At 52.6% G+C, this 27960-nt stretch overlaps 6 protein-coding genes across 6 annotated transcripts; 4 read left to right on the top strand and 2 right to left on the bottom strand.

Annotated features, from left to right (window-relative positions):
* The first annotated feature begins 716 nt into the window (after positions 1-716).
* On the top strand, positions 717-3746 carry ASPACDRAFT_1877787 (ATP-dependent Clp protease ATP-binding subunit). Its single transcript, XM_020198116.1, has one exon. The coding sequence runs from the start codon at positions 920-922 to the stop codon at positions 3704-3706; it is 2787 nt and encodes a 928-aa protein (XP_020060813.1). The 5' UTR covers positions 717-919; the 3' UTR covers positions 3707-3746.
* Positions 3747-4530: 784 nt separating this feature from the next.
* On the bottom strand, positions 4531-6321 carry ASPACDRAFT_48977 (putative choline transport protein; the record flags this gene model as incomplete). The annotated part of the gene is made up of 4 exons (XM_020202192.1): positions 4531-5296; positions 5357-5849; positions 5903-5982; positions 6125-6321. 4 exons carry the CDS (start codon positions 6319-6321, stop codon positions 4531-4533), a joined length of 1536 nt encoding a protein of 511 aa, XP_020060812.1.
* Positions 6322-9968: 3647 nt separating this feature from the next.
* Positions 9969-11342, top strand: ASPACDRAFT_55947 (uncharacterized protein; the record flags this gene model as incomplete). The annotated part of the gene is made up of 3 exons (XM_020203075.1): positions 9969-10060; positions 10157-10438; positions 10496-11342. 3 exons carry the CDS (start codon positions 9969-9971, stop codon positions 11340-11342), a joined length of 1221 nt encoding a protein of 406 aa, XP_020060811.1.
* A 2979-nt stretch (positions 11343-14321) lies between these two features.
* ASPACDRAFT_74104 (SDR family oxidoreductase/polysaccharide deacetylase family protein) lies at positions 14322-16629 on the top strand (the record flags this gene model as incomplete). Its single annotated transcript, XM_020204122.1, has 5 exons — positions 14322-14450; positions 14630-15209; positions 15268-15557; positions 15629-16006; positions 16081-16629. Coding segments are annotated over exons 1-5 (1799 nt in total), but the record flags the coding sequence as incomplete, so codon positions are not given.
* Positions 16630-16939: 310 nt separating this feature from the next.
* On the top strand, positions 16940-20254 carry ASPACDRAFT_1268 (DEAD/DEAH box helicase; the record flags this gene model as incomplete). The annotated part of the gene is made up of 4 exons (XM_020196974.1): positions 16940-17125; positions 17267-17388; positions 17518-20007; positions 20047-20254. Coding segments are annotated over 4 exons (3006 nt in total), but the record flags the coding sequence as incomplete, so codon positions are not given.
* An 812-nt stretch (positions 20255-21066) lies between these two features.
* On the bottom strand, positions 21067-26154 carry ASPACDRAFT_48975 (uncharacterized protein; the record flags this gene model as incomplete). Its single annotated transcript, XM_020202191.1, has 2 exons — positions 21067-24869; positions 25005-26154. 2 exons carry the CDS (start codon positions 26152-26154, stop codon positions 21067-21069), a joined length of 4953 nt encoding a protein of 1650 aa, XP_020060808.1.
* Between the last annotated feature and the right edge of the window lie 1806 nt (positions 26155-27960).

Raw genomic sequence — 27960 nt, 5'->3', positions numbered from 1 at the left:
TGAGACTCCACACAAGAGTGAAAGAGGTGGATAATCTGGCGCAACCTTGGGAAAATGCAGACATTGTTGCTGTTGCTGCTGATGGGTCGCCTTGCTAGCTGTCTTCGCTCGCATAGACTCCGAAAATTCTTTTCTCTTTTCATGGTATATGTCCTGTACTTTCGGACTAACCTCGGCAGTACGCATAGCATTCTTTGAAGTTGGTAGTCAATGATGTGTCCGGCTTGACTTAGTAACTCTAATGTAGTTTAATCCCGGCCAGACCAGCAAGGCATGCCAATCACGATGATTGCTCTCCAACGTGGGGGGCGTTACTACTGTCTCGTGCGACAGACGGCTCATGATGCTGGTGGGGTTGAAACTTGGCAGAGTGCAGTGGAGAAAAGCAAGAGACAAGTCGAGAATAGGTCCTATCAGATTCGAACCTAAGAGAACAAAAATAGAGACAAGGAGAAGTATCCGGAGAGGGAAGATGACTCCGTTGGTCTTTGTCATTGCCATCACTAAATCAGGGTCCAGATCACCTGATGTCCTGATGTCCTCGTGTCTTGATGGCCTGATGGCCTGATGGGCCAGGCTGGGAATCCAGGACCTTCCAGAGCCTGCACGTGACGTCCAGCAAGAGCGAGCAAAGCCGCGGTGTTTCTGGAAGGCGGTGGAAGCGGGCCGTGTCGTCATGGCGGGAAGCCGGCGATGCCTGACCAGCTTCTATATCTTCACCTTCCGTGCCGACTCTCCATCGTGTCTTTCACTTTCATCTTACACACTACCACTAATACCTGCCTATCGCTAATATTCTCTCTAACACGAGACATTCCTCCTCGTTATACCTCACACCTTCTACCTCGGTATACTCTCACCTACTATCACTACGACCTGATACCTCTTTTCCCGCACATCACAACCCCACTTTCACACCATGAACGGTGCTCAGTTTACAGACAAGGCCAACAAGGCCCTGCTGGACTCCAGCAGCCTGGCTGAACAATATTCACACTCACAGATTCTTCCCATTCATCTTGCAGTCTCCCTCCTGAATCCCTCTCCAGATGAGTCCAAAGACCAACAAGCTACCGCCCATCCGTCCCACGAAACTGCCTCCGCCCCTCTCTTCCGTCAAGTCATCGAACGCGCCCATGGCGATCCCCAGCTTCTCGAACGCTCCCTTATGAAGCTTCTGGTGCGCCTGCCCAGCCAAGACCCACCTCCAGAGTCCGTCAGCGTCTCGCCCGCACTGGCCAAGGTCCTCCGTTCTGCTAGCGACTTGTCCAAGACCCAGAAGGATAGCTATGTCGCCATTGACCACCTCATCACCGCCTGCGCTCAAGACTCACAAGTCCAGCGCGCTCTAGCAGACGCCAACATCCCTAATGTCAAGTTGATCGACAGTGCCGTACAACAGATCCGTGGCACGAAGCGAGTCGACTCCAAGACCGCAGACGCCGAGAGCGAAAATGAGAATCTGAAGAAATTCACCATCGATATGACCTCGCTGGCTCGAGAAGGAAAGATCGATCCCGTTATTGGCCGAGAGGAAGAGATCAGACGTGTCATCCGCATCCTCAGTCGGCGCACGAAGAACAACCCGGTGCTCATCGGTGAGCCTGGTGTTGGTAAGACCACCATCGTGGAAGGCCTGGCGCGTCGGATCGTCAATGCCGATGTTCCTGCCAACTTGGCCCAGTGCCGCCTGCTCTCCCTTGATGTCGGTTCTCTCGTTGCCGGCAGTAAGTACCGTGGTGAGTTCGAGGAGCGCATGAAGGGCGTTTTGAAGGAAATCGAAGAATCCAAGGACACTATCGTCTTGTTCGTCGACGAGATCCATCTCCTCATGGGTGCAGGCTCCAGTGGTGAAGGTGGCATGGACGCTGCCAATTTGCTTAAGCCTATGCTGGCTCGTGGTCAGCTGCACTGTATCGGTGCTACCACATTGGGTGAATACCGAAAGTACATTGAGAAGGACCAGGCCTTCGAACGTCGGTTCCAGCAGGTCCTGGTCAAGGAGCCCACGGTTTCCGAAACCATCTCGATTTTGCGTGGCTTGAAAGAGAAGTACGAAGTACACCACGGTGTCAACATTCTTGATGGCGCCATTGTTTCTGCAGCCGAACTTGCCGCTCGTTATCTCACAGCTCGTCGTCTTCCCGATTCGGCTGTCGATCTGATCGACGAGGCTGCCGCTGCTGTTCGGGTCACCCGTGAATCCGAGCCCGAAGCCCTTGATAACCTTGAAAGAAGACTCCGTCAGCTACAGATCGAAATCCACGCTCTCGAGCGCGAGAAAGACGATGCCTCCAAGGCTCGCCTCGATGTGGCAAAGCAGGAGGCTGCTAATGTCGCAGAAGAGCTCCGTCCTCTGCGGGAAAAGTACGAAAGCGAGAAGCAGCGCAGCAAGGCTATCCAAGAAGCTAAGATGAAGCTTGACTCCCTTAAGGTCAAGCGTGACGAGGCCGAGCGCTCCGGTGACACCCAGACCGCCGCCGATTTGGAGTACTATGCCATTCCCGAGACTAAGCAACTCATTGAACGACTGGAAATCGACCGCGCTAAGGCCGACGAGGAACGACGCTCTCGCCAGGGTGATGCGGGCGAGGCTCTGCTGGCAGATGCCGTCGGCCCCGACCAAATCAACGAGATTGTGGCCCGCTGGACCGGTATCCCCGTCACTCGTCTCAAGACTACCGAAAAGGACAAGTTGTTAAACATGGAGAAACATCTTGGCAAGGTGGTCGTCGGTCAGAAGGAGGCCGTGCAATCGGTCTCCAACGCTATCCGCCTGCAACGATCCGGTCTGAGTAACCCTAACTCGCCGCCCAGTTTTCTCTTCTGTGGTCCTTCGGGAACGGGTAAGACGCTTCTCACAAAGGCCTTGGCGGAATTCCTATTCGATGATCCTAAGGCCATGATCCGGTTCGACATGTCCGAATACCAAGAACGGCACTCCCTGAGCCGCATGATTGGAGCGCCCCCCGGCTATGTCGGCCACGACGCTGGCGGTCAGCTTACCGAAAGCCTCCGTCGCCGGCCTTTCTCCATTCTATTGTTTGATGAAGTCGAGAAGGCTGCCAAGGAGGTTCTGACTGTCCTCCTGCAGCTCATGGACGACGGCCGTATCACCGACGGACAGGGCAGAATCGTCGACGCGAAGAACTGCATTGTGGTGATGACCTCCAACCTTGGAGCCGAGTTCCTCGCTCGCCCTGCCGCCAAGGACGGCCGCATCGAACTCGCCACGCGCGAGCTGGTCATGGGTGCCCTCCGCGACTACTTCTTGCCTGAATTCCTCAACCGTATCTCAAGCATCGTCATCTTCAACCGTCTCACCAGACGCGAGATTCGCAAGATCGTTGACCTCCGTCTCGGCGAGGTCCAGAAGCGCCTTACTGACAACATGCGCAACGTGACTATCGAATGCACTGAAGAAGTCAAGGACTATCTCGGCGATTCCGGCTACTCGCCTGCTTATGGTGCTCGTCCTCTGGGCCGTATCATTGAGCGCGAGGTCCTCAACCGCCTCGCTGTTCTCATTCTCCGCGGTAGCATTCGCGACGGTGAAGTAGCTCGCGTGGTTATGCGCGAAGGTCGCATCGACGTCCTCCCCAACCATGGACCCGACAATGACGGAGATCAAGACATGGTTGACAGTGATGAGGATGCATTAGCTGAGATGGAAGATGGCAGTGGCGACATGGATCTGTATGAGTAAGAAGCTTGCAGTTGATGATGAAAGGCGAAGCGATAAAAAAGTGACGAAGTGTTTTGGCTCTCATTGATCTACTTCTGGCTTTCTCTTTTCATGATATTATGAGATATGATTTCTTTATTCTTTTTCTTTTCTTTTCCGTCGCTCGGGACAGTTTCTTTGATGTATTGTGAAGGCCAGCTTGTCTTACATAAGCATGTTCGAGTAACTTACATACATTATTATGATTGTACAAATCCGGGCTTTATCTTCCCCTTTTTGTATATAATATCCCTCCTATTGAGTACGGTCCCTGGAAAGTATTCTGCGTACTCCACCTCCACCAGCCTGCCCAGAGGTGGAGTTCGTCTTCCTATTTAGGACTAGCTACACCCTAATTCTGCCGGCAGACGCCATCACCGCCAAATGCCTAATGCTTTGTACACCAACTGCAAAAGTGGCGCTTGGAACCCAACAGACTACGCAGACTACTTTCCTCTCACTGTAAAACTAGACCGTACAGTCAGTCATACTATGTGCTAATTTCTGCTTTACATCATAGATATCTGATAGGCACCCACAGCCCAAATTTAGATATCTCGATAGTGATATATCCTATTTATACATCCGTGTATGTGCATATATACATTCCAAAAACCCAGACATACATAATCCATGAACTCCGATCAAATCAATTCCCAGACGAGCAATCACACGCAAAGAAGAAAACAGCACAGGAAGAACCCTATGTACATGAAGACTAATACCATGAAGCAAGCTATATACCATTCGAGAGCGATTAACTCATCTTATCTTGAATCATAAAGGGGACGGAGGAGCCAAGGGGACTACAAGTCCACAACTCCTTCGACGACCACCTTGTCAGAGACGGGCACCTCCTTGGGCCCATTGTAATCCTTCTGCTTGACGAGCCACCACGCGGTCACAAACAGGGTCAGTCCGCCGGTCATCAGGCTGGCGTAGTTCATAGTCTGCGCGTCGGTGGGCAAAGCGTACGGGAAGCAGAAGATGACGACGAAGGCGAGAATGTAGACGCAGCTCAGGGCATTGACGACGTACCCGAGCAGGCCGGGCATCCAGAAATGGCCGGGGGCGAAGGAGGCGCGGCGGGTGAGCAGGTGCGGGAAGATGGCGGCGAAGTAAGAGAGGCTGGAGAGCTGGACGAAGCAGCCGACGAAGGCGTTGAAGGCGGTCGTGGAGCCGACGTAGATGCACGCCAGAATGGTGACCATACCGCCGCAGACGAGGGTCGCGTTGAAGGGATTGTGCATGCGCGTGTTAATGTGGCCGAGCCAACTGTGGAAGGGCGTCGCTTGGTCGCGGGAGATGGTCCAGAGGGTGCGTCCGGCCGTGATATAGCACCCTGCGCAAGTGATGACCGTTGGTAAGAAGGCGACGATCAAGAGGCCAAGCGCCCCACCGCGGGTGCCGGTTGCTTGGTAGTAGATCTCGGCCAGTGGGAAGCCGTAGACGCTGTTGAGTACGGCGGAGAGGTCGGTAATGCTGTAGAAGAGCGCGATCATGTAAACGATGCCGGTGAGAAAGCCGACGGTCATTTGCGCGAGGACGGCTTTCGGGATGTTGCGGCTTGGTCTGGCAGTTGGGGTTAGGGTTGGGACTGTTGCATGGAGGGAAGAACTAGGCACGGCTTACTGGGGAATCTCCTCGGCGAGGTGAGATGAGCAGTCCGGTGTGCCAACACTGTACGCGCCGTTGAGCATGCCAGCTACGAAGACAAAGCCTTGGCTGGAGTAGCCTGTGTCATTTTGCCAGGAGCTCCAAACCTCCTTGCTGGCTGCGTAGCCGGTGCCATTGATGTGAGGCATCACGGCACAGACAACGATGGTGGTGAATACACCGGCAAGGATGAAGAACAGGCCGAGATTGCCGATGTGAGGAAGCCACCGGTTCATGAAGAGGACAATACAACAGCACATCCAGGTGCAGATGATGAAGCTCACGAAGATATGCCAGGACTGAGGCACAAAGCCAGGATGCATGAGGGCGTACATCGACACTGTTTGCTGTCCGAGGATAGCTGACATCGAGGCTGCGCCCAGGATCCATGCCAGCGAGTTCCAGAATCCGGCAAAAAACCCGCACACCCGTCCGTATCTGCCCGCAGTGATGGTAGCCCAGTGGTAAACTGGCGTAGACGTTAGAGCGAAGGATATCTCAGAAGAGTCAAGATCTACCTACCTCCACTGGCAGATGGCATTCCAGATGCCAGTTCTGCAATCGAGGCTGCAACTAGCCAGTAGCATACAGACACGGCGATACTAGGATCATGTTAGCACTCTTTATCCGTGCCGGATGGAAGACAAGGGCCGTACAATTCATATATGACACCTGACGGGCCTCCATTGCTCAAGGCCGTTGTCTGGATACCGTCAGTCCAATCTCCTAGCTCTGACAGAAGACTAATCGTAGCATACCACGCTGCCACCCTGGGCAATCCATGTGTTTCCGGTCGTGACGGCAACGGCACAGATACTCAACAGACTGAAATTGCGGTCGACTTCCTGACGGTGACCCGAAGCATTGAATACCTCCACAGATGATGCATCCTCCCCTCCATCGATAGGGTCGGACTTCTCTGCTACCTTCTCTGTCGTCATCTCGGGGTCGGAGTCGGCGGGGATAATAATATGGCTCGAGGAAGGTGGAACAACGACGAATGGGAGCAAAGGTTGGTCAGGATCCTCGATAGGGCGGCAGCTGCTGTGGAAGTACTACGAAGGCTCTTGTAACAAGTCACTAATCTGTGTGGCCTCTGTGTGATTGACAAATGATGGGATGGTCGAGGTCAGGGCTGGCCGAATAATCACAGGTTGAAAACGATCGGTTGCTTCTTCTCCCGAGTGATGTAGCGATAAGAGAGCACAATGACACAAGGAGAAGGGCCAGAGAGCACTGTGGGCGAGAACAAGAGTTTATAGAGGCGAGAGAGGGAGGAATGAATGTGAGATGTACCTAGAGGACGGTACCAAGTACTCCCTCCGTATACTCCAAATGATCAGAGCTGGTGGGGCCCACATAGCGTGGGAAGGGCCGTTATCGCCCAATCACGGGACATTCTGGCTGATGTAAGGCTCCGATTGGCGGAGAAGCAGGAAAGGCGTGAAGAACGACTAGGCCCAAAGGGGGAGCTTCAGCAGATAGCCTCCATGGAGTACTAGGTACACTCTCTGGGAGTCTTTGCCCACTTTTCCCTTCTGCCTTCATCTTGCGAGGTTGGTTTTAGGTATGTGTCCTCCCTGTCCATCATCGGAACTAGACGGACAGGGGCTTGGTCTGCATGGTGTTCCAAATCTTTACATGCTTGTTTTGCTCCACATATGGGGTCTATTGACTCATCAGAACCCATTCCTCATTCCTCAATCCGGGGAAGCTGGGGAAGCTAACGACCTTCAACGTGCTGGATGGACCTACCTACGTAGTACCTCGCAGGACAGAATGGACGACTCGGGTACAGACAGCCTGCCCGACATTGATCTTGCGCTGATAAGAGATTGTTGGAGGTAGAGATAAACTGGGTCATGTGTGGGACGTGTTGAGAGAGAGAGAGAGAGAGAAAGAAAGAAAGAGAAGTCGAGCCTAGAGGCAGCGAAGCACGCACCGATGTATGTATACTTTCTTCGGCTTATCATTTTTGAAGAGCCTCAGCACTTTGGTAGCAAGCATGAGTCTCCTACATCAAACCGAAATCATGAATGAATTGCACTAGCATACAGCTACGTACTCTACACTTACACATTAGCTACTGATGCCTTACCAAATGGGCAGCCACCGCCATCGGATGCCAAGAAGCCGGGGTTTTCCCAGAGCCGAGGCCGATTGATTACCTAGTACTTGGTTATCCTTACTCCGTATTTCCGACCGTCCTTCAGCCTTCTATTATCAATCCCCATTATTCACTGATAAGTCAGAGCCGAATATCCTCTCTCCATCCATCTTCCTAAGATATAGACACGGACTAATGCCTGTGTATCACCTAGTGCCGGATTCCTGGATTCAAGGTCCTGTTGAGTCTACCTGCACCCCTCCAATACCTAGCTCCCGAGCAACAGTGTTCAATTGAGCAATTGACTCAGCCTTCTGAAAGGAGAGAAAATTGGTATGCTGATACAAAGTATTTACTCCGTACAGTAATGCCATCACTTACTGCCTGCTCCACTCACTTCGAGACTTCTGAGTCCTCGAACGATGGATTCGACTAGTGTTTCTTTTCCAAATACCTGCCCCATTTCTAATCCCTGCAAGGCCGGGTTCTAGCGGCAAAATCTCACCCTTGGGCCGACAAGTAGGCCCCAATGGCACCACGGGTGTCGCATGCCTTACTTGAGAAGCCTTTATATTCTATCACTCTTGACATTTTGCAAGATTTCCAGAAAGATACAAACAAGAGACGCAAACGAGCACTTCAAGGCAGACACGGCTCGAGCGTGTGGCCGCCATATTCCCCCGTGTGTTCTAGCAAATGAGCACGGAGACCAACGAACAAACCTCCTGTTCCAGAACACGGACCATTATGCTTCCAGGCCGTGGATTGGTGAAACAAGTTCAATGGGCATTCGTTCTCCAGCCCACCAACGAGGAGTCAAGATCGAGATGGCACGAGCTTAGCGGCGGATTCTCGAAGCTAAACGTGCAGGTGTAGACTATTTCCGGACCGTCATACATCCCTGCTAGTTCACTTCAGTAGGCGAGAGAAAATTTCCTCGTTTTTGCCATCTCCGACTGATTCAGCACACACGAGGTGCAAGCACTGAAGTCACTTGCGGATCTGCAGAGTACGTTCCGACTACCCAACGATCGTAATAATGAACCCTTCCCCAATTGCCTACTTTCGATTCGAGGCATCGGAGTCCGATCAGGTGGGGAGTCTTCGAATCGGATGAACTGATTGAACTGGCTCCAGCTTGATTAGGTTTTTGGTAAAAAAAGGTATTGACTAGTTCTACAATGTTACATGCACCCTTGGGAAGCAGAGCGAGGAGCTCCACCTTCAACAGTGATGTCGCTTAAGGGCATACCGGTACTTACGCACATGCAGCAAGGGTGCACCTTAGTCTTCATAGTAATGAACGGTGAAAGCCACGCCCCATTTCCGTAGATTGTCTCGGGAGATAATTCCCTTCCCCCCTATATTGCGCCAGACGCTGCTGGGCTTGGAATTAATCAACTGGCCTTCACCTTAGATTTTCAAGGGCTCGAGGAGAAAGGTCTCCACTGGCTGAGTGGCCATATTAGGGATACTTCGCTTGAGTGAAGGATCGACTTGGCCTGAGGCATTGCGCCACATAAGTGCAAATCCCCCTGCCAGCTGGAGACGATTCTTCCCGACAGCAAAGTGCGATAATGCTAAGTTTTTCGCCGGCTGGTGCTTAAGGGCTCTGGTCTAGGACTAACTTTATGCCAGATCTTTCGCATATAAGACCCAAAATGGGAGAATCTGGCTCCAGCGAAGAGAGTTCGACTTCGACCAAGCCCAGCTGGTGGTGCATGAATTGATTCAAATGGCTTCCGACCAAGTGGAGATTGGAATACAAATTAAGTTGCAACTAGCCGGCATTAAGGGACCCGCCTCCCCAAAGTCAAAGAAAGTGCGGTCCATCCATTGACTGAGTACAATTTGTACACATACGTGTGCATCTGCAAAGCTGCATTGCTGGTGGGACGTAGGTGCAGTCGGTGGAGTGATGGCTGATCTTTTCCGCTCAAAGTGGCCCCTCTCCCGGTCTCCCCATACATGTTCCAGGTAGGCTTAGCAAGTTACTTACAAGTCTACTCTGGATCACGGATTCTTCGTAGCTCCGATGACGATGAAGCTGGTAAAGTAAGCAGCCAACCGCGGTGCGGTGTCTGTACCTGAAAATGTACCCATGGCTCACCCTTGCATACATTTCGCTGGTCATTCAGTCACCGACCCCCGGCTGATTGAACCGGCTTAGCCTGAAGATCATGCCTGTCGTTCGCCCACACTTCTTCCCCTTGGTTATTATCTTCTCAGTCCATGATCTCTCTACGCACGCAGTCATCAAGCTAGCCGGGATCATACATCCTGGTTCGCCGTTTTGATTGCTTGACCAAGTGTGGACGTCTTTCTCCCCTGGCCGGCGTGCCGGTAGCCAACCTTATCTTAGCAAAGATGTGAGTCCAACTAACTTATATTACCCTGAGCCTTGTCCGGTGTTGGTCCCTTGCAGGAAAGGATCTCGATTGACCGGTCACCTCGTGGCTCTCCAGGTTGCACTCCAGCACGATGTCCAGTCTAAGCCCCGCTTTCGCACGCAATTTTGCGCGAGAGACATGGACGCTCTATGGTGTCGGGGTGCTGGGTGCGGTACTGAGATTGTGAGTAGTAGCCTTTTACTTGTTTGCATCTTGGAAGACATATCTTGTCTTCGTCTTTAAGTGCAGTGCTGACCATGGCCTCTTGGTGGAGTGTAGCATTGCACGAATACGTCGGTTGGGGGTCACCAATCTCCAGACGGACGATTATCTGATGATGTTCGCTGTCGTCTGGTACACGCTTCTTTGTGTTGCTCTCAATCAGGTCGCCTCAGGCGGGGGTTCCAATCTGATGAGCGAAGATGACATCAAATCATTAACCCCCACCATCAAAGCTGATCGCATCCGCGGAAGTAAATGGGTTTTTGTGTCGGAGCACTGCTTCCTCCTTGCCATCTGGGCAATGAAGGCCTGCATGCTGGTGATTTATGCTCGCATCACGTACGATCATCAATGACTTGTGACTATGCTGGATGCTAACTCTTGAGACTGAAATAGGGAGGGACTGCGCCAAAGAAAATGGGTCAATTACCTCTCCATATATGTTGCCCTTGGATTCGTGGCAACCGAACTGTCCCTATTCCTCATCTGTCGGCCTATCCACAACTACTGGGCTGTGCCGACTCCTTACGGCAAGTCATCTTCTGCAAAGATAGCTTGTACGCCTCTTGCTGACTCCGCGATAGAGCAATGTTCGACATATCAGTATTATGAGATTGTACAGGGCGTTATCTCCATCTCCGCGGATGTGTTTATGCTTCTCATTGGGATCCCCCTCTTGGTCCAAGTGCGCGTCCCTTTGAAGCAAAAGCTGATCCTCATGCTCTTATTTGGCATGGGTATCTTTGTCATCGTCGCGGCCCTCCTGAACAAACTCTATTGTTTGGTACCATCGCTCATTTCTTACGTTTACATGAACTGGTATTTTCGTGAAGCAACCGTCGCCATTCTGGTCACCAACCTACCATTGGTGTGGTCTCTCCTCCGTGATGTGTTCCCTGCCCTCAAGAGCTGGACTGGAGGGTCCCACCGAGGGACGGACCGCTATCGAACAGGTCCATACGCGCCGAAAGGCTCTGCGTACCAACACTACGGGCCTCACAGTCAGCTGCGCTCCGGAGACTTCAGCATGCGCACCTATAACCAGAGCACTGTTGTGGCTCCCAGCAAGGCTGTGTCGGATGTCAGCACGGAACAGGTTGATGATCGCGAGCCCAGTGACGACGGTTCAGAACGAGCCCTCCGCATTCGACAGGACGTCACAGTCACCGTGGAGCGGGAAACACGACCGCCCGAGTATTGGGATTCTCGGGGCGCGGGGGCAACCCAACATCCAGAGCCTTGAGGGGCTCAATCTTCTATCTACACTCACTTCACTTCCTTCTTCTATCGTTGATCATCTACAGCTTCTTCCCAGTATTTCCCACTCCCCCACCTTCGTTCCACTCTCTCCACACCTTCCTTCTGTGATTTATACTGATTACACATATGGCATGATCTGCCCGCGACGCCTGATTGGCAACCAATTTTTGTATATATAGGTAGAAATTGCTCGGCACCCCATCGTTGATCAGCATGATGGGTGAGTGGGGGTTTCGTCCCGCAGCCGAGTGATAATGACGAGCATTGGTCTGGGCGACCAGGTATACCACGGATAGACAAAATACGAACAAATCCTAATTGCGAGAGATAGCACTAGAACCATGGGTACTCATGGAGATACGAAGGCTACTGTTTTAGTTCAACTATTCCAGTTAATATGGATGGGCAACACATGCTGGGCAGAATCATGTGAGTGGCCCGATCATTTCTTCCACTTTTCTGGATGGGACATGAATCACATGACAGAGTGGGATGAGACGCGTTAGACAAAAGGTTGTTGGCAATACAGATAGTGCGGGCCGGCGCCGCCACGGGCCAAGACAGACCCCGTCTTGTACTGAATAGTGTACAGAGTACACAGGTGACAAAAGTAGCGAGTGGTTTTGTCGATGGAGTGTTGAGGTATTCCGTACTATACTCCGTACCGTGGACGGTTTCAACAGGTTACGGGAAACCCCGGGCCCGGGAAAATACCTTTCTCGGTACTCGTCACCCGATGGGGCAACATCCACGGGGTGGACGATACAGACATAGATACAGTACTCCGTAGTACTGGTGTTTGATTATTTAGATTAATTTTCTTCGCCAGCCAAGAAGAAGGCAAATGTGCGTGTGCTGCTCAATAATATCGGGGTAGAGTTTTCCCCTCGCAAATGGAGAGGGGGGAAGGAAAAAAAAAAAAAAAAAGAAAAGAAAAAAGAAAACAAAGACGAAAAGGAAAGAAACAAGAAAAATTAGTGAGAAGTTCCAGGCCAGGTCCAGGCACCAGGGGCAAGAGCCAGTCAGCATTTTGACTTTGGTTCATCCCATTGCATTGCCTGTCTTTCCAGCCTTATCCAGTTTTCCAGATGGCCATCAACTGTAATCAGCAGCAAGAAACAAGAAAGACCTCACCACTCTCATATCCACCACAGCCTTCAGTTCCATGGGCCACACACTACACACACACACTCTCTCTCTCTTCCAATTGCCTCTCTCCACTCGGCAACAACCGCTTTGGGCAAAGATCCTTTTCGATCTTCGGCCGACGTCGACCATCATCTTCAAGTGAACCATGGACCACTACGTGTAAGTTGGTTGTGAATGGTAGACTCGGAGTGCACGCGACACTTCCGCTTACAATACTACAATAATATCACCTGGACGGCCTACCAGGACAACCCCTCCCCCAGGAAATCCACATCCACTCACAATACCTGAACTTGAGAACCCCAGTAAGCCAGCTCATCTGGAAGTGGATATGCATAAGGAGGGGGAGTTCGCCACCACCTATCATTCTCAGTATGCCTCCCTCGTTCGACTGTAGAGTTCTCAGCGGCTTCAGAGACCATGCATTCGGCATGCGCACAAAACAAAAGACCCTTCCCTATTCAAAGGCGTATCTTCAAGCCTATGATTGACGGGGGATTTTCCGACTCTCGATCGATTCATACTTTCGGAGGTACGGATGGTCAAGTCAATGCCTCCAACCTTCGCTCTTGGCACTAACTTCTTGGGGCTATCGCACGAGGCTTATTATCGCTGATCAGCTGTCAATATGTGGCTATCCTGCTGCACAGACTTTGATCGTACCAAACTTTGCTCTCGTTCGAAGTCAGTGGGCACACGAATTCGCGCAATTAGCCTCTCGCGTTTGAGTCAATTTGGACCCGTATATAGTGAGTAGCTTAGGCTACGATGGAAGGACTTCACGGATATTGGCACTACCTTCGATAATAGCTTTGTACAGTACGGTATACGGTGCTTCCCAAGAATCTGCCCGAACTTACACTTTGTCGTCTCTGGTCCCCCAGAGGCTGATCTAGCGTTGGTTTTGACATACAGCATGACGGCGAATTCATCCCTCCCTTCTGAACAAACGCTCGGTCTAGCAGCATCGCTTGATCTAGCCGGGTCTCTGGACTAATTTACACTGCGTAGATAATCTCCTATTTAACGACCTCGCAAGTTTACGAGGAGGATTCTGACGGACTAGATCCTTCGCGAGGCTAAGGCAGAATCTATTGGGCATGGGAAAACAGAGAGAAAAAAAAGAAAGAAAAAAAAAGAAGAAAAAAAAAAAAAAACAAGATGCCTCGTTCAGATGCTCGGCTCAATAGTGCCGTATTTGTTGTCATCCTCCGCGCCTAGTATCTTTGAGCTGTTGAAGGAATTGCACTAAGAAGGCCGGCGCCTGCATAGGGTCAATACACCGGTGATTCTAAGGGGGGAGGAGCATGGGTATCGATGCCTCGTTGTAGCCTTTCAGATGATTGGGAACTCATTAGTGTTCGGTTATCGTAATCCCGATCGAAAGCAGGGAAGGGGAGGGGAGGAAGCACGTGACGTGCATAGCTGGATCCCATTACGACGGACAGCATGGTAAGGTGAAAGGTGAATTTTGTTTATCTATGCTCTGAAGGATTATTGAATCAATATATTGATTTGCTTACAATTTTGCGGTACGAGATCCGGTATATCGGTTCCGTCTCACGTCCTCCTTTTGCATTGGCAAAGAACGCACACCCCTGCAGCCCTATGATGCCCTGGAGGACCGCAGTTTGAACTGTAAGCGCTTGTGCATATCTGATCTTTAGATAAACGCTGCACATTAAGGACACACGCACCTCTTGATTGGCCGACCGCCTGTACTTGTTTATCATCAACGCTAGGCTCGTTGTCGCAACGGCTTGCCCTCAATCGGTACTACTATAGGGGATCAGTCTTATCCGCTACCAGGCCCGATCAGAGCCTCAACATAACCATTAGTAGTTCCCTATGCCTTCCTCTTTTTTAGGACTGGACGGGCTCCATGTCCTGATTACTGGAGCTGCAGGTGGCATTGGTCGACGGGCCGTGCAGGAATTTCTGGGTAAGTAAGAGAAATGTTTTGTCTACTGGACTTGGGTTCAACTATTATCCCCGGTGGCTCGTAACATAAGCTTAGGCTTGTGCATTTGGAGTCTGATTGCCATGCATACATAAGCTGTCTGCAGATATGTAGCGCATGGTAGTTGTCCTGCTATGGAATTGTGCTTACTAGACATATAGACCAAGGATGTAAAGTCACTGCACTAGATCTTAAGCCTCTAGAGCTTACCCAAGCACCAGCCGACGTCTACTCACGACTTCATATTCTCCGATGCGATATTACAGACGAGGAGTCCATTTGCTCGAGCGTGTCGCAGGCCAGCAAGCGCTTCGGGCCGATCAACATTCTGATCGCCAACGCAGGCCTCACTGATGAGGGTAAGGATTACCCTATCTGGGAGCTTCCCTTGGAAGCCTGGGAGAGGACATACCGCGTCAATGTGCGCGGGACCTTTCTCACAATCAAACATTTCCTTCAATCGGCACAGCTGTCGCAGCAGACGCTGGGCAGGGAATTGGACAACCTTGCCATTGTCGTGACAGGCAGTGAGACGTGCAAGTTTGGTCAAGAGGGACACGCCGAGTATGCCTCGGGCAAGGCGGGCTTGCAATATGCACTGGTACAGGGCGTGAAGAATGAAATTGTTCGGCTCAATAGCCAGGCGAGAATCAATGCCGTTGCTCCAGGGTGGGTGGACATGCCCATGATTGAAGGTCGGCTGGATGATCCGAAGGAGGTGTGGGCTGAGGCTCAGGTAACGTGAGCTTAACCACTCCCTTTACAAGGAGCTCAATGAGGTCACTGACTTATGCGATAGTGTGCCATTGAGGAGGATTGCGAAACCCGAGGATGTGGCCCGTACCATGGCTTTTCTGGCCTCTCATCGTGCAGCTGGGCATATCTCAGGACAGTGCTTAAGTGTCGATGGTGGCATGGAGGGGCGTCTGGTTTGGAAGGAAACCGATGAGCCGAAGAAGACGACGGCTGACAGTAAGGAGCTTTCGATCGCCTCGTCCATCCCACCGACCTTGACCAAGCCGAAGCGGAACAAGATTCGAATTGCCGTATCCATCGATTTGGATGCAGTCTCCGGATGGCTAGGAACGGGTTCGTGGCCTCTTACTCCAACACCCCCTAGGTTGTGTTGCATGCTAATCTTTCCTCTTCGCACACTACAGGGCAACATCCAGATAACATTCTAGCCGATTACTCGGCCGGGTTCTTCGCAGCCCGAGTCGGTGTACCTCGACTTGTACGCATGCTCAAGAAGCTCAATCTTGCGGATCGCTGCACGTGGTTCATCCCCGGCCACTCCGCCGAGAGTTTCCCCGACGAGGTCCGCCAGGTGGTCGACTCGGGCTGCGAGATTGGTCTGCATGGCTACGCCCACGAGGGCGCCTACCAGCTCACCGTCGAACAAGAGCGAGACGTCCTAGTCAAATGCATCGAGATCGCCACTAAGCTCACCGGCAAGAAGCCCGTCGGGTATCGGGCTCCCTTGTATCAGCTGCGAGAGTCGACGATGGATCTTCTCGAGGAATTTGGTTTCGAATACGGTTTGTCGTCACCGATAAGATTTCTTTCTCTGCGTATATATCTGAATGCTGACATAGTTGTCAAACACAAACAGATGCCTCCCTGACCGACCACGACTGCCACCCGTTCTTCGCCCCACGTCGTCCTCCCCTCGAGCCCATCAACTTCTCCCGCCCCGCATCGACCTGGATGCACCCGATCCCGCAGACCACCACGGACCGTCGGCCGCTCGTATGTGTCCCCTGCAACTGGTACATGGAGGACATGACTCCGATGCAGTTCCTGCCGCACGCGCCCAATTCGCACGGCTACACGGACGTGCGAGTGATCGAGAACCTGTGGAAGGACCGGTTCCTTTGGATCCGTGAGAACGAGGAGGAGCCCATCTTCCCAGTGCTGATGCATCCGGACACGAGCGGGATGGCGCATATCATTGGGATGTTGGAGCGGTTGCTGCGCTGGCTGCAGGGGTGGGGGAGGAGGTGGAGTTCTGTCAGACGGGGGAGATTGCCCGGTGGTATCGGGATAAAGAAATGGAAGCATCCTTCTGAACGTACACTTGGCAGTGAGTATAGCACCTGGTGAAGCTAGATATTGAAATTCAGGTATGTGCCGTATGTCCAGTATTGTGAGCGAATTTCGGAAATACACACGCAGAAGCACATATTCGTCTTCCAGTCGAAGCCAGGGATTAGTGAATGCCGACTCCCAACAGTATCAACGCTCAAGTAGGGTCGTCAGTGCTACCTCCAGCTTAGTAGGGGGTACCGTACCTGAGTCGTTATATTCCTCACCCCAGAAGGGCAACCCCGAATCTCTTTTCTTTCACGTGATCGCGCGTATCGTCCCGGCGCGTCCCAATCCACGCCTGCATCAGTAACAGCGGCAAAACACCTCTCAACAGAACACCCCAGAGCAATCCCCCCTCTCTGCCCCTCGGATTCAAGGGCGCTATGGTCTTCAAACCTTTCAAATCGCCTTTAATCCGCAAGCCCGTTCCATCTTCTCCTGCGACGACCACCAAACCCGCTCCCGATGCTCCCGCTACAGCTCCTGCCCCCACAGCCGACGCCTCGGAAACCACAGACCCCACGGGGGAGCCACCGACGAAAAAACCGCGCCTCCATCTGGATCACACGGTAACGGGAATCGAGAACCGGGGACTTCTCCCAGGTGTCTCGACAGGATCACAACAGAAGAAGCGAGGAACATTGTTGTGCTTGGCGCGGGAGCGGTCTACATCGTCTATAACTTCGTCCCCGCCGTCTCGGGTGTCGAAGAATGATACATCAGAGGCGAAAAGGGAGGGACAAGAAGGTGCGTGGGTCGGTGCCGGGACGGGTAGTGAAGACGGAAAGGCGACGATGGGGCAGGTCCGAGAGAGGTATTTTACTGTTTTGTGGTGAGTTCTCATTCTCTTTTTACATTGTCTTCATGTCTCTGTCCTGCTTATGGATTGTTATCTTCCTTTAGACGCGGGAGTGATCAAACAGGACTAACTCTTTTTTTCGTTTTCTGTGCGTGTGAACAGGCGCAAACTAACGACCAAGAAAAACAAAACCTGGGATGGCGATGGGATCATCAAGGTCCGAGATGGGTATGCATATATGTTTGATCATGCCTCCGGGAAGGACATGGGGCGCGGGATGGTATCGCAGACCCGGTCGTTGGAGGCGGGCGTGATGTTATCGGTTGCGGGGAAGGAGGTCGAGATTGATTGTGAGGTCTCTAGGGGAGAGTATCTGACTGGAAGGGGTCTGTCAGGTACTGAGGAGGGGAAATCGGTCGTGAAGACTAATGCTGCTGTTACGAATACTCCGGCAACAGCAGCGGTTGGGAAGGCTTCTGTGTCGGTTCGGAGCGCAGGCATCAACACTAAGCGGGAGATGGGCAAGGAGGATGAGTCTTCCAAACTGAGTCCCATCCGGATTGCGAACCCGGCGTCTAGGAAGGGTGGCATTTCTGGAGTGTATAAGAGACCACTGCTGGATTCTACAATGATACCACAGACTTCCGCCTCGACAGAGATGCCAGTTCCCCGGCATGACCCGACGCAGACGGGTGCGTTGGTCATGAAACGCCCGGATTCTGTGCCCAACGGCAAGAGAGTCGTTGATGTGGTCGTCGATCCGATCTTGGCGAAACATCTCCGGCCGCATCAACGCGAGGGAGTTCAGTTCCTTTACGAGTGTGTCATGGGGATGCGTTCGTTCAATGGCGAAGGCGCGATTCTGGCGGACGACATGGGCCTAGGCAAAACGCTGCAGACCATCACCCTCTTGTGGACGCTGCTGAAGCAGAATCCCGTCTATGGGAATTCCCCAGTCGTGAAGAAGGCGCTCATCGTCTGTCCGGTGACGCTGATCAGTAACTGGCGCAAGGAGTTTCGCAAGTGGCTCGGCAATGAACGCATCGGGGTCTTCGTTTTCGACGATAAGCGCAAGCGACTGACAGATTTCACCAAGGGCAAGGCGTACAGTGTCATGATAGTGGGTTACGAGAAATTGAGGACGGTACAGGAGGGACTGGCCAGAGGCAGTGGCGTCGATATCATCATTGCGGATGAAGGACATCGCTTGAAGACCCTCCAGAATAAGAGTGGACAGGCCATTCAGTCCTTGAATGCCACAAAGCGAGTCATCCTATCTGGAACCCCGATCCAGAACGATCTCAAGGAATTCTTCGCCGCCGTTGACCTCGTCAACCCGGGCGTCTTGGGTACTTTCAAAGCCTTCATCAAGGAGTTTGAAATTCCCATTGTCAAGAGCAGACAACCCGAAGCCACTGAGGAGGACATCGAGAAGGGCGAAGCCCGCAATGAGGAGCTTCGCGAGCTCACCTCCAAGTTCATGCTGCGCCGCACGGCCGAAATTCTGGCCAAATACCTCCCGCCTAAGTCCGAGTACGTCCTCTTTTGCAATCCGACGCGCACGCAAGCCAGCATCTACCAGAACGTGCTGGCGTCGCCCATCTTCCAGAGCGTGATCGGCAATTCCGAGAGCGCGCTGCAGCTCATCACCATCCTCAAGAAGCTCTGCAACAGCCCGTCACTCCTCTCGCCTAGGGCTAACGAAGACAAGGAGAGCTCCCCTAATTCGACCATCGCCGCGCTGCTCTCCTCCCTCCCTCCCAATCTCCTCCGACACTTCTCCCCGTCATCGAGCGCCAAGATCCGCGTTCTCGACCAGCTCCTCCACCATCTCCGCACCTCGTCCCGCGCAGAAAAGATCGTCCTTGTCTCGAACTATACCTCAACCCTCAACCTTCTCGCCACCCTCCTATCGTCCCTCTCACTACCCTTCCTCCGCCTCGACGGCTCCACCCCAGCCCAGAAACGTCACTCCCTCGTCGAGGATTTCAACCGTCTTCCCTCGGACCTCTGCTTCGCGTTTCTCCTGTCCGCCAAAGCCGGTGGCACGGGGCTGAACCTCATCGGCGCCAGCCGCCTGGTGCTCTTCGACGTCGACTGGAACCCGGCCACCGACATCCAAGCAATGGCGCGCATCCACCGTGACGGACAGAAGCGGCCGTGTCGGATCTACCGTATCTTGTTGAAGGGGAGTCTCGAGGAAAAGATCTGGCAACGGCAGGTGACGAAGTTGGGTCTGGCGGACAGCGTGATGACGACGACGGCGTCGAATAGTGCCGGTGCTGCCTCATCGTCATCAATGGCACAGTTTTCGCGTGACGAGCTCCGGGATTTATTCCGACTAGATGAGGAGAGTCGATGTCAGACGCATATGTTGTTAGGATGTGAATGCGGAGGTACTGGTCAACAGCAACAAGAACAAGCGTCTCCTGAGGCGGCGGATAATGATGAGGTGGGAGTAGAAGTGGAGGAGGGGGATACCGTCCCGCCGTCTGACGAGGAAGCAGAAGAAGACGCAGATGCAGAGGAATTCCCCGACATTCCTACCCTCATCAAGGCCTCGCAGCTCGACATGGAGAAACAGGAGCAGATAATTAGTACCTCAAACACGCGCAGGACTTCCTCCCGCCGGTCTTTCCGCCGTCAAGCCCCGTCCAACACGTCCCCACCACGTCCTCCCCCTTCTGAAAGAAAACCTACCTCCCAGAAACAGAGGATGAAGCAGTCCCTCGCGCAGTACCGCCACATCGACCCCTACCACCTCACCGCCCCGGCCGACGACGACGAGGCGAAATCCCTGGACGTCGTGGCGATGGAATCTGTCATTGACGATGATGTCCTTGTTGCAATGTTGCGTGATGAGGGGAATCGAGTGGGGTATATCTTTAAGAAGTCGAGCAGTAGCTCGGGGATCTAAAAGATAGGATATAGATCGCGTATACGGTCCTAAGCAGAGGGGCCCGTCTCGATCTAATCATCGATGGGAGCCCACGTTTCTGCCGTCTCTTTTTGGGGGCGGGATTTCGGATGTTATGATTATCGATATGATGCTATGAAAATGGTACGGGGGATTTTGGGACGGGTACTGGGTGTATGTACTGTATGCATGCAGAGAACTGTCTTATATTCTAGAAGCTATAGATATCTCGATATCGTCTTTTCATTTCTTTACCCCTGCTGTTAATTTTATGATCCTATGCATCTTTGGTCATGTGCGCAAGTGCAGGAGTAAGCGAGGGGAGAAATGCCGGTGCAGATCAACTTCAATGAGCCTCGAGATTTACTGCTTCCAAGTCTAACAATTCTAGGATGATGCATCTCTTGGATTTGAGTACAGAGATCATTTTATAGTCATTGAGGTGTTCATAGTGAATACTAGAAGCTATTTACGGACAGCTTCCGAAAAACGGAGGGCATAAGCAAATGGGTATGAGAATGGGGTATGCGCAGAAATTTGCAAAGCAGCGACACAAAGAAAGATGAGTCAGAACATGCAGCAATATAGGGGAACACATAACAGAACGCTGGAATTCAAGGCATGTTGTTCGTAAAGTGAGGGAGAGAGCTAGATGGATAAATAGATAGATGGATGGATGGATGGAAAGATAGAAAGGCAGAAAGATATCTGGCTTGAGGTAGTGCAATATGATGAGGAAAAGAAAAGAAGGAAAGAGGGGTAGGAGGTCTCGGACAGCGATGAATAAGTTCCATCTAATACTTAGACTTTCCAACAAGTCCAAATGTGTACGCGGCTTCCGCTTCGCTCTTCATCTGGATCATGTAGATCCGCGAAAATCCCACCATGACGCCGCCCTTTTTGGGCATGGCGCCGCCCTCGGTCTCTTCCCAGACGGAGACAGCAATGCCGGTCCGGGCGACCCGCTCGAAGCAGCTCTCGCCCAGACAAACGTCCAAGAGCACCTCGCCGCGGGTCTTGCCCCGGATGAGGATGCGCTTCTCGGGTTCCGTCGCTCGACGGGGAGATGCGGCCCCGGAGCCGGGGGGACTACCGTCCGTGCCTTCCGAGAAAGTGTTCGAATCACTTCTGCCGATATCGCGAGGCTCCGGAGGCGCAGGCATGATGGTCAGTCTGGCAGCACCCATATCGCGCCATTTGGACTGTGTCTCACGCATGTAGAGCCGGATCTTGGCGTTAGACAGCCCGATCCCGTCCACGCCCTTGATGGCGGCGGCGATGCGGCCGATGCCCGATGAAGGGGATGCATTAGAGCCGAGCGAGTCAGAGTAGATACTGTCTTCTTTCTGGCCATTGCGAGATGTCAGAGATGAACGGGAGATGTTAAACATTTTGCTTCCAGCGCCAAAGCGCTTGAGGGCCGAAAAAGCACTGCTCACGGTTCCCACGCTGCTGTCGGAATTGTCGGCCTGCGATCGTGGGGAGGTGGTTGCACGATAACTTCTCCTGCGTCGAGGCCAACCGAAAAGTCCGCCTGTCCGACTGGGGGACTCTTCTGGAAGAGGTTGGTCGGCATACGGACCTCTAGCATTCTGCAAGGCAATGTAGGTGGGGTTGTTGATGCGCGCGTGGTTGATTAGGCCGTACAGAACTTCGCATTCATCTGCATTCCGTGAGCGGAACATGATGTTGTTACTCCAGTTTATCTTGGATCGTTTGGTGGGTGGAGAGCGGATGCTAATGTCAATGGCTGTACCACGTCGGATAGGAACAAGGGGGGTAAGCTCAAGCGCAATAAGCGGGCGGAGCTTTTTTAATGTGGCCTCATCTTCAATGCCCATGGGAGCGTCGCTCATATTGTACGCCTCGATGAGACCTGGGCTAACGATGACCTTGCACTCATCGGGGAATATACTTTCCCAGGAGCCCTTGTCGGACCAGGCGAAGACGGCAGCGATAGCAGCAGATGATTTGGCGGGCTGCGACGGAACAGACCTATACCCGCCCTCAGATGCTGCATTTGTCAATGACAGGGAACTGCTGGTAGAGGTCATGACGGAGTCCTGCACATGGGACTTGGAAAGATGGCGGGCTGGCAAAGACGCAAGTTCATCTTCTGTGTCGTCGTCGGAGCTGTCCATTGCCGAGTATTCTGACCCCGACTGCATGTCATAGCGCCGCACAGTTGACGTGTCAGAATCCGAGTAAGAATCTGAAGCAGTGGACGGCTCATATTCATGTTTCAAGGGCGATGATCCGCGGCGCTTGAGGCGTACATTGCTTGGGCTTAGCACTGGCACGTCGGAGAGACTTGAACCAGTCGAACTTGGTGAGCGAGAGTGCGGTGGCGGTGCCGGAGGCTCCTCCTGGTCCGAGTCTGAATTCGCTCGAGAGTCACTCTTGTTTCTTGTCGGGGATTCAGCAAGATAGAGAGACTCAATCGCGGAGTATTCGTCATCTGACGTAGATGCTAAGGATTCGGAGATGTATGTCTGACTACTGCCTCTTCTGAGCTTGGGGATCACAGGCAGGTCCATTGATGGTACGGAGGACAGCCTTCTATCCGGCATGGGCGGCCTTTGAGGGCGATCTTGTTCTTTGGGCTTCTTCTCTTCAAAGCGTTTTGGTTCTTCGAGTTCTTGGGCCTTGCCCTTGTCCTGAGCTGGTTCTATGGGAGTAGTTGGACTACTTTCACCGTAACGCGAGATTCTCTTAGCCTTCGAGCGTTTCAGTCCGTGGGGTTTGTCATCGCCGGTGAAACTCTTCCGCGGCTCCCTAGCATGAAGGATAGGCTGAGGCCGAGGCGAATCTCCCATAGCATAATCTGAGTCACGCGTGATTGCGGTATGCAAGGATGTATACGAGTCGTTCGCCCAAGAAGACCCAACGGTACTCGGGTCAGAGAACTGATCTCTTGGGGTCAGAGATCGACGCTTGGCCCGGATGTCGGCCTTTTCTCCGATCGGTATATTGATATTCGTAGGACTTGGAGGAGCCCTCTGTGCCTGGGAAGCTTCAGTGGAGGATGAGATAGTTTGTGCTCGTTTCCGCTGCTTGGCTCGGTCAATAAAGCTCTGGGTACGACAGATGGCTGGTGGAACAGGGACTAGACCCAGCATCTGCACCCATTCATTCCCGATTTCCTCCTCATCAATCTGGAGAATGAGGAGCTCCTGCCATGGTTTCTCTTGCCCTGGAGCACTTCGCAACATGACGACAATCTCACCCTTTGTATCACCGTTCCGAGCAGAGACGCAGCCCAGCGCTATGGGCGGAAACAGTAGCCAGCGATCCGTATGATCAATCTCGCAAATTAGCAAATCACCTTCTCCTCTGTTTTGTGCGGTTGCGTCTCTCAGGAGAAATTCTGCACGGCAGTCGATCACTTGTCCACTGGAATGGTAAAGGGATAGGTTGAAGAAATCACGGGCACGAACCCGTCGAGACCTGTCCACAGTGACCTCACTCAAAGTACCCAATGTTGCAGGATCGCGCGCGCGAGTTGCATCAATGCTGGCAGCCGATTCGTCTTCAAGCCTTGCTCTTTCCTCCCTCGCACGACGACGAGCTTCTGTCACCAGGGTCTGATAACCCGATGCAATTTCCTCTGCTTTGGGGGATGGTTGCAGCGTCTTAATCCCCTTGAATGTCTTTGCAAGGTATTTGAGGCGAACAAGTGGTCGTTTCAAGAGATAGGCAACATCAACTTTTTCGCCGTCACTGTCCACAACATCTCCGTTTTCGTCTCTTGCCATGCCTTCGTCCAGGCTCCGAGTGTCAGCGTTTTCGCCACCTTCTCCTTCCTCCAGGGGCGCAAGATTCACTATAACGTCCTTGAATCCTAGTCTCCAAGCCTTGAGATACTCGCGATAGACCCTTTGCGCCCCTTGTGCCCAGTTGAGTAGTGCGTCGACATTTTCTTCGGGAATCCGCTTGTGCAATGTCTTCAGACGCTCGATGGCGACTCCCATATCCACAATGGGCTTGCTGAAATTGACCTCGTCTTTAGGGTCCGTTGAAGGGCGGAAGAGACCAGCTGCAATAGCAGAATCAGACCGTGAAAGCACGCAAGTCAGGAGGACAGGAATCACACCGCCGACTAAAGTCTTCAGCTCACGCATGTACTTCGCTTCGTCGGCAGACAACTCCTTGAGTATGTCTGGAATAGTCTCTGATACCACGCGATTCTTCGTCTTCAAGCTCCTCGCAGACCGGAGGCTCCGGCTCCTGCTATTGGGGGCGGATAAAACTGAGATTAGATCATCATGGGTAGTGAGTCGTCTTTTGAGCTGCGACGAAACTACAGGGAGTGAGTTTGGATCGAATGAGTCCCGTTCCTCATCGTCTTCCTTTGCCTTGGCTGATGAATCATGTGCTTCTGCAGCCAATGACGCTGTTGGATTGCCACCTCTGCTCATTGACTCCACAGATGCGATGGTAGACAGAGGACGTGCTCCGGTGGCAGGGAATGGTTTGGTTTGCCCAAGAGGTACAGGCGCATTATTACCAGACACTTCCGAGCCCTCAGAGAGCGGCTGAGTTCCGGCCTCAGACACATCATCCCTCATATCACGAGGGCGGTCTCTGATGGGAAGCTCTTTGCCTCTGGATGACTGTCGACTGCCTGTGCTTTCACCTTGTTTCTTCTTTGAAGAGTAACTACCTTCTCTTCGTGATCCCGAGCTCACGACAGTTTCCTGCTTCGGCTTGACCCGGTCGCTTGCCGGGGAACCCCCGTCTCTCTTGCTTCGCCGTGAAGCCGCATCTTTGCGGGGCGTGTCGCTATCCATGGAATGCTCCACATCGCTAGTGTGCGATTGTTCGTATTTTGCGGTCGATTTGTTGTTACCAGATCTCATTTTTAAAGGCGCTGGAATCTCCACGTCCGAGTCCATTCCTTCCTTAAAAGGGTCTGGGGTATTGGACAGCCAGGCTTGGATTTTCGCGCCCCGGACTGGTACTGGTTTGGGTGGCTCAGGTTTGGAGAATATCTCTTTCGATGCATCGATCATATGCCCGAGTATTCCCCCTTTGGGTGGTTTTACAGCTGTACGGCCTTTGAGGGCATCGAGCCCAGGGCCTTTGGGGGGAGGACCCTTCGACGTTGGATTAGGACCTCGTGCGCGGCGTCTTGACAATTCAGAGAAGTCCGCCTCGCTCGTCGCCCATTCTGAGTCGTCATCTAACGGCGCATCCTTGTACTTCGAACTTTGAGGCTGCTCTGACTTCGCACGAGTATGGCCTTTCGCCGTTGATGGTCGCGATGTCGATTTCGAGGATCCATTGTACGACGCAATTTCTTCCTCCGCCCGATTTTCTGGTATTGTGTCCACATCCCGCGATGCGCGGGACTTTCTCCGCTCCCTCGTCGCAAGATCCGTGGAGCGGTCGCGTTCGCGACTTCGCGGAGGAGACGGCACCCCATCTTCCTCACCCCCGGCTTTATGCTGTGGCCTTAGTGCATCATTTGTTGTGTACTGGGAGATGCGCTTGGGGGCTGGGAGTTTCGAAGTCTTGGCCTGCGTGGGCTTCCGATTTAGCTTCCAGTGCTCGTCACTGATGACTCGCTTTCGCGGAGTGCTTTGACTTCGCATCCTAGATACTACTGAACCATTGGAGTTGCCGAGGGGAGTATCAAGGGCCGGTTTGGATTTGGATTCGGCGGCGGAGTTAGTCTCCTCCTCATCGTCATAGTAGACACCGTCGTTGGCAGTAATAACCCCGCCACCTTGCTGCTGCCATTTGCGCACCTTTTCTCGCACAGAGTTTGTGTCGTAAATTCCCAAGGGCCGACCGATATCGAGGGGCTTTGTCTTCGTGGGGGACAATTTGGCGGCTCCCCCGCGATTGGAGGGGCGCTGCAGGTTAACAGGAGATGGCATGGAAGTCTACAAGCGCGGTCAAACGTCAGCATATCATGTGGTAGCCTCCCCATTGGAGTTGTGTACGGTGGTTGGTATCATTGAGTAGAAGGTGTGAAAACGTGGGCCACGGCAACCCGCCGACGTCACTTTAGTGTTTTGTTTATGAGGGGAAGGGGAAAGCTCACAAAGTGAAGATCAGCACAACAGCTAGCTCATGCATACCCTGGCGGACAACAACAGGGACTTGCAGGGAATAAATGAATCGAGAGATTATGGGAGGGATCGTCGAAAGAAATTCGAATCGAAAGCAATAGAAGCGAATATTCCACCAGGGAAGACGAAAAAGCAGGCGAGCGCGAAAACAGGCGGTCAAAAGCAGATCGGGTCTCTGTTGCGGTCCTTCACCGGCCGGACAATAACCACGACGATACCAGCAATGAATGCAATAAACTGGCTAATTTGAGTTTTTGGAGATATGTCAGGATGGCCATCAGTCATTTGCCCGCTATGACTGCTCAATGAAAGATGACACCCATTCGGTGAAGGGCGACTTAACAAAGTGAGAGGAGGAGAATGAGAGGGGAGTTAGGGAAAGCGGAGGGGAAAGAATTAGCCACTGGTGGAGTGAGTGTACTGTAAGTAGGTAAGTACGGAGCCTGTAGGTTGGTTGCCCTGTCTGTCCGGTCTGTGTAGTTAGTCTGTGTATACTCCGGGACTATCTTTTTGGCAACCGCTGGGAAACCGCAGGCTGCCCGGGAAACCGAAGCGCAAAACGAATAGCCAACCAACCAACTCAGATCATCCAGATCATTCAGATGACTTAACTTACCTACCTATACTTTCATCAGATCACACTGGCGCCCAATCCGAGCCAATCAGTCGCTGGAGCCAACGAACAAGAAGGCAATGCATGAATATAACCAGAGTTCTCGTCAGGCTGGATAAACGTGTGTTGTGCTGAAAGCTAGCTACTAGGTACCTAGTAGTAGGTACCCTACTAGTGCTTTTTGCGACCGGTGGTTCATTCGCCATCCATCAGGTACACACGCACGAGGACGGGACTGATCACCCTTTAATACCACGGACGGAATGATCAGTGAGGGTCTGGGTCTGGCTTACTCTCCTGCTGCAAGGTTGCGGTCATGGCTTGCTGCTGGCTGATGATATCTACAGTGGTTTTGTCCCACGCCTTGCCCCAGTCTTACCTTCTTCCCTCCCTCTTACCCCCCCCCCCTCCTCCCAATCTCAGCGTCATGCACGGACGCCACGAAGTATATCCTACGAGCTTTCTCCCTTATAAAAGAGTGCTCCTGACCGAACACATGAGGCAGTCTACTTACAGAAGTGCTATCGCATCCATTTTCATCACTTTCTATAGCCAGGATGGAAGGCCAAGCTCCTCTCCACACCCCCAACTAGGCAATAGGCTATATCTTTCTTGACCGCGAACAAGCAAGAATCAGGATGCCTGGGACGCTCCACTATGGGGTCTACGCGTCAGAGTGGGCCAAGAGGGATAAAATCACTGCATTCTGATTTATTGATCGCTATTATTCTCTGCGTTGTCATGCAATTTGTGCTAATTTGTTTTCCCGGTCCTAACTGTGCTGTCAACCGTCACAACGACGTGGGCAAGATCGAGAGAGATCCGAGAGATCCCCTCAATCCGAGCAATGATGGCATGTCTGATTCCCGGCCGGAATGTTGATCCCACGCGGGAAAGGGCCTCGCCAATTTAATTCCTGATGCGCTTCGTTCTGCCCAGCCTAGAACCACCCGGGCAGCAATCGGGGCTAGCGAGGCTCGCGGTGTTTATTTTCCCCT

Source organism: Aspergillus aculeatus, assembly GCF_001890905.1.
Source record: "Aspergillus aculeatus ATCC 16872 unplaced genomic scaffold ASPACscaffold_1, whole genome shotgun sequence".
Classification (NCBI taxonomy): Eukaryota; Fungi; Ascomycota; class Eurotiomycetes; order Eurotiales; family Aspergillaceae; genus Aspergillus; species Aspergillus aculeatus.
The sequence above is the reverse complement of the archived record's forward strand: the minus strand, read 5'-3'. Positions and strand labels throughout refer to the sequence as shown.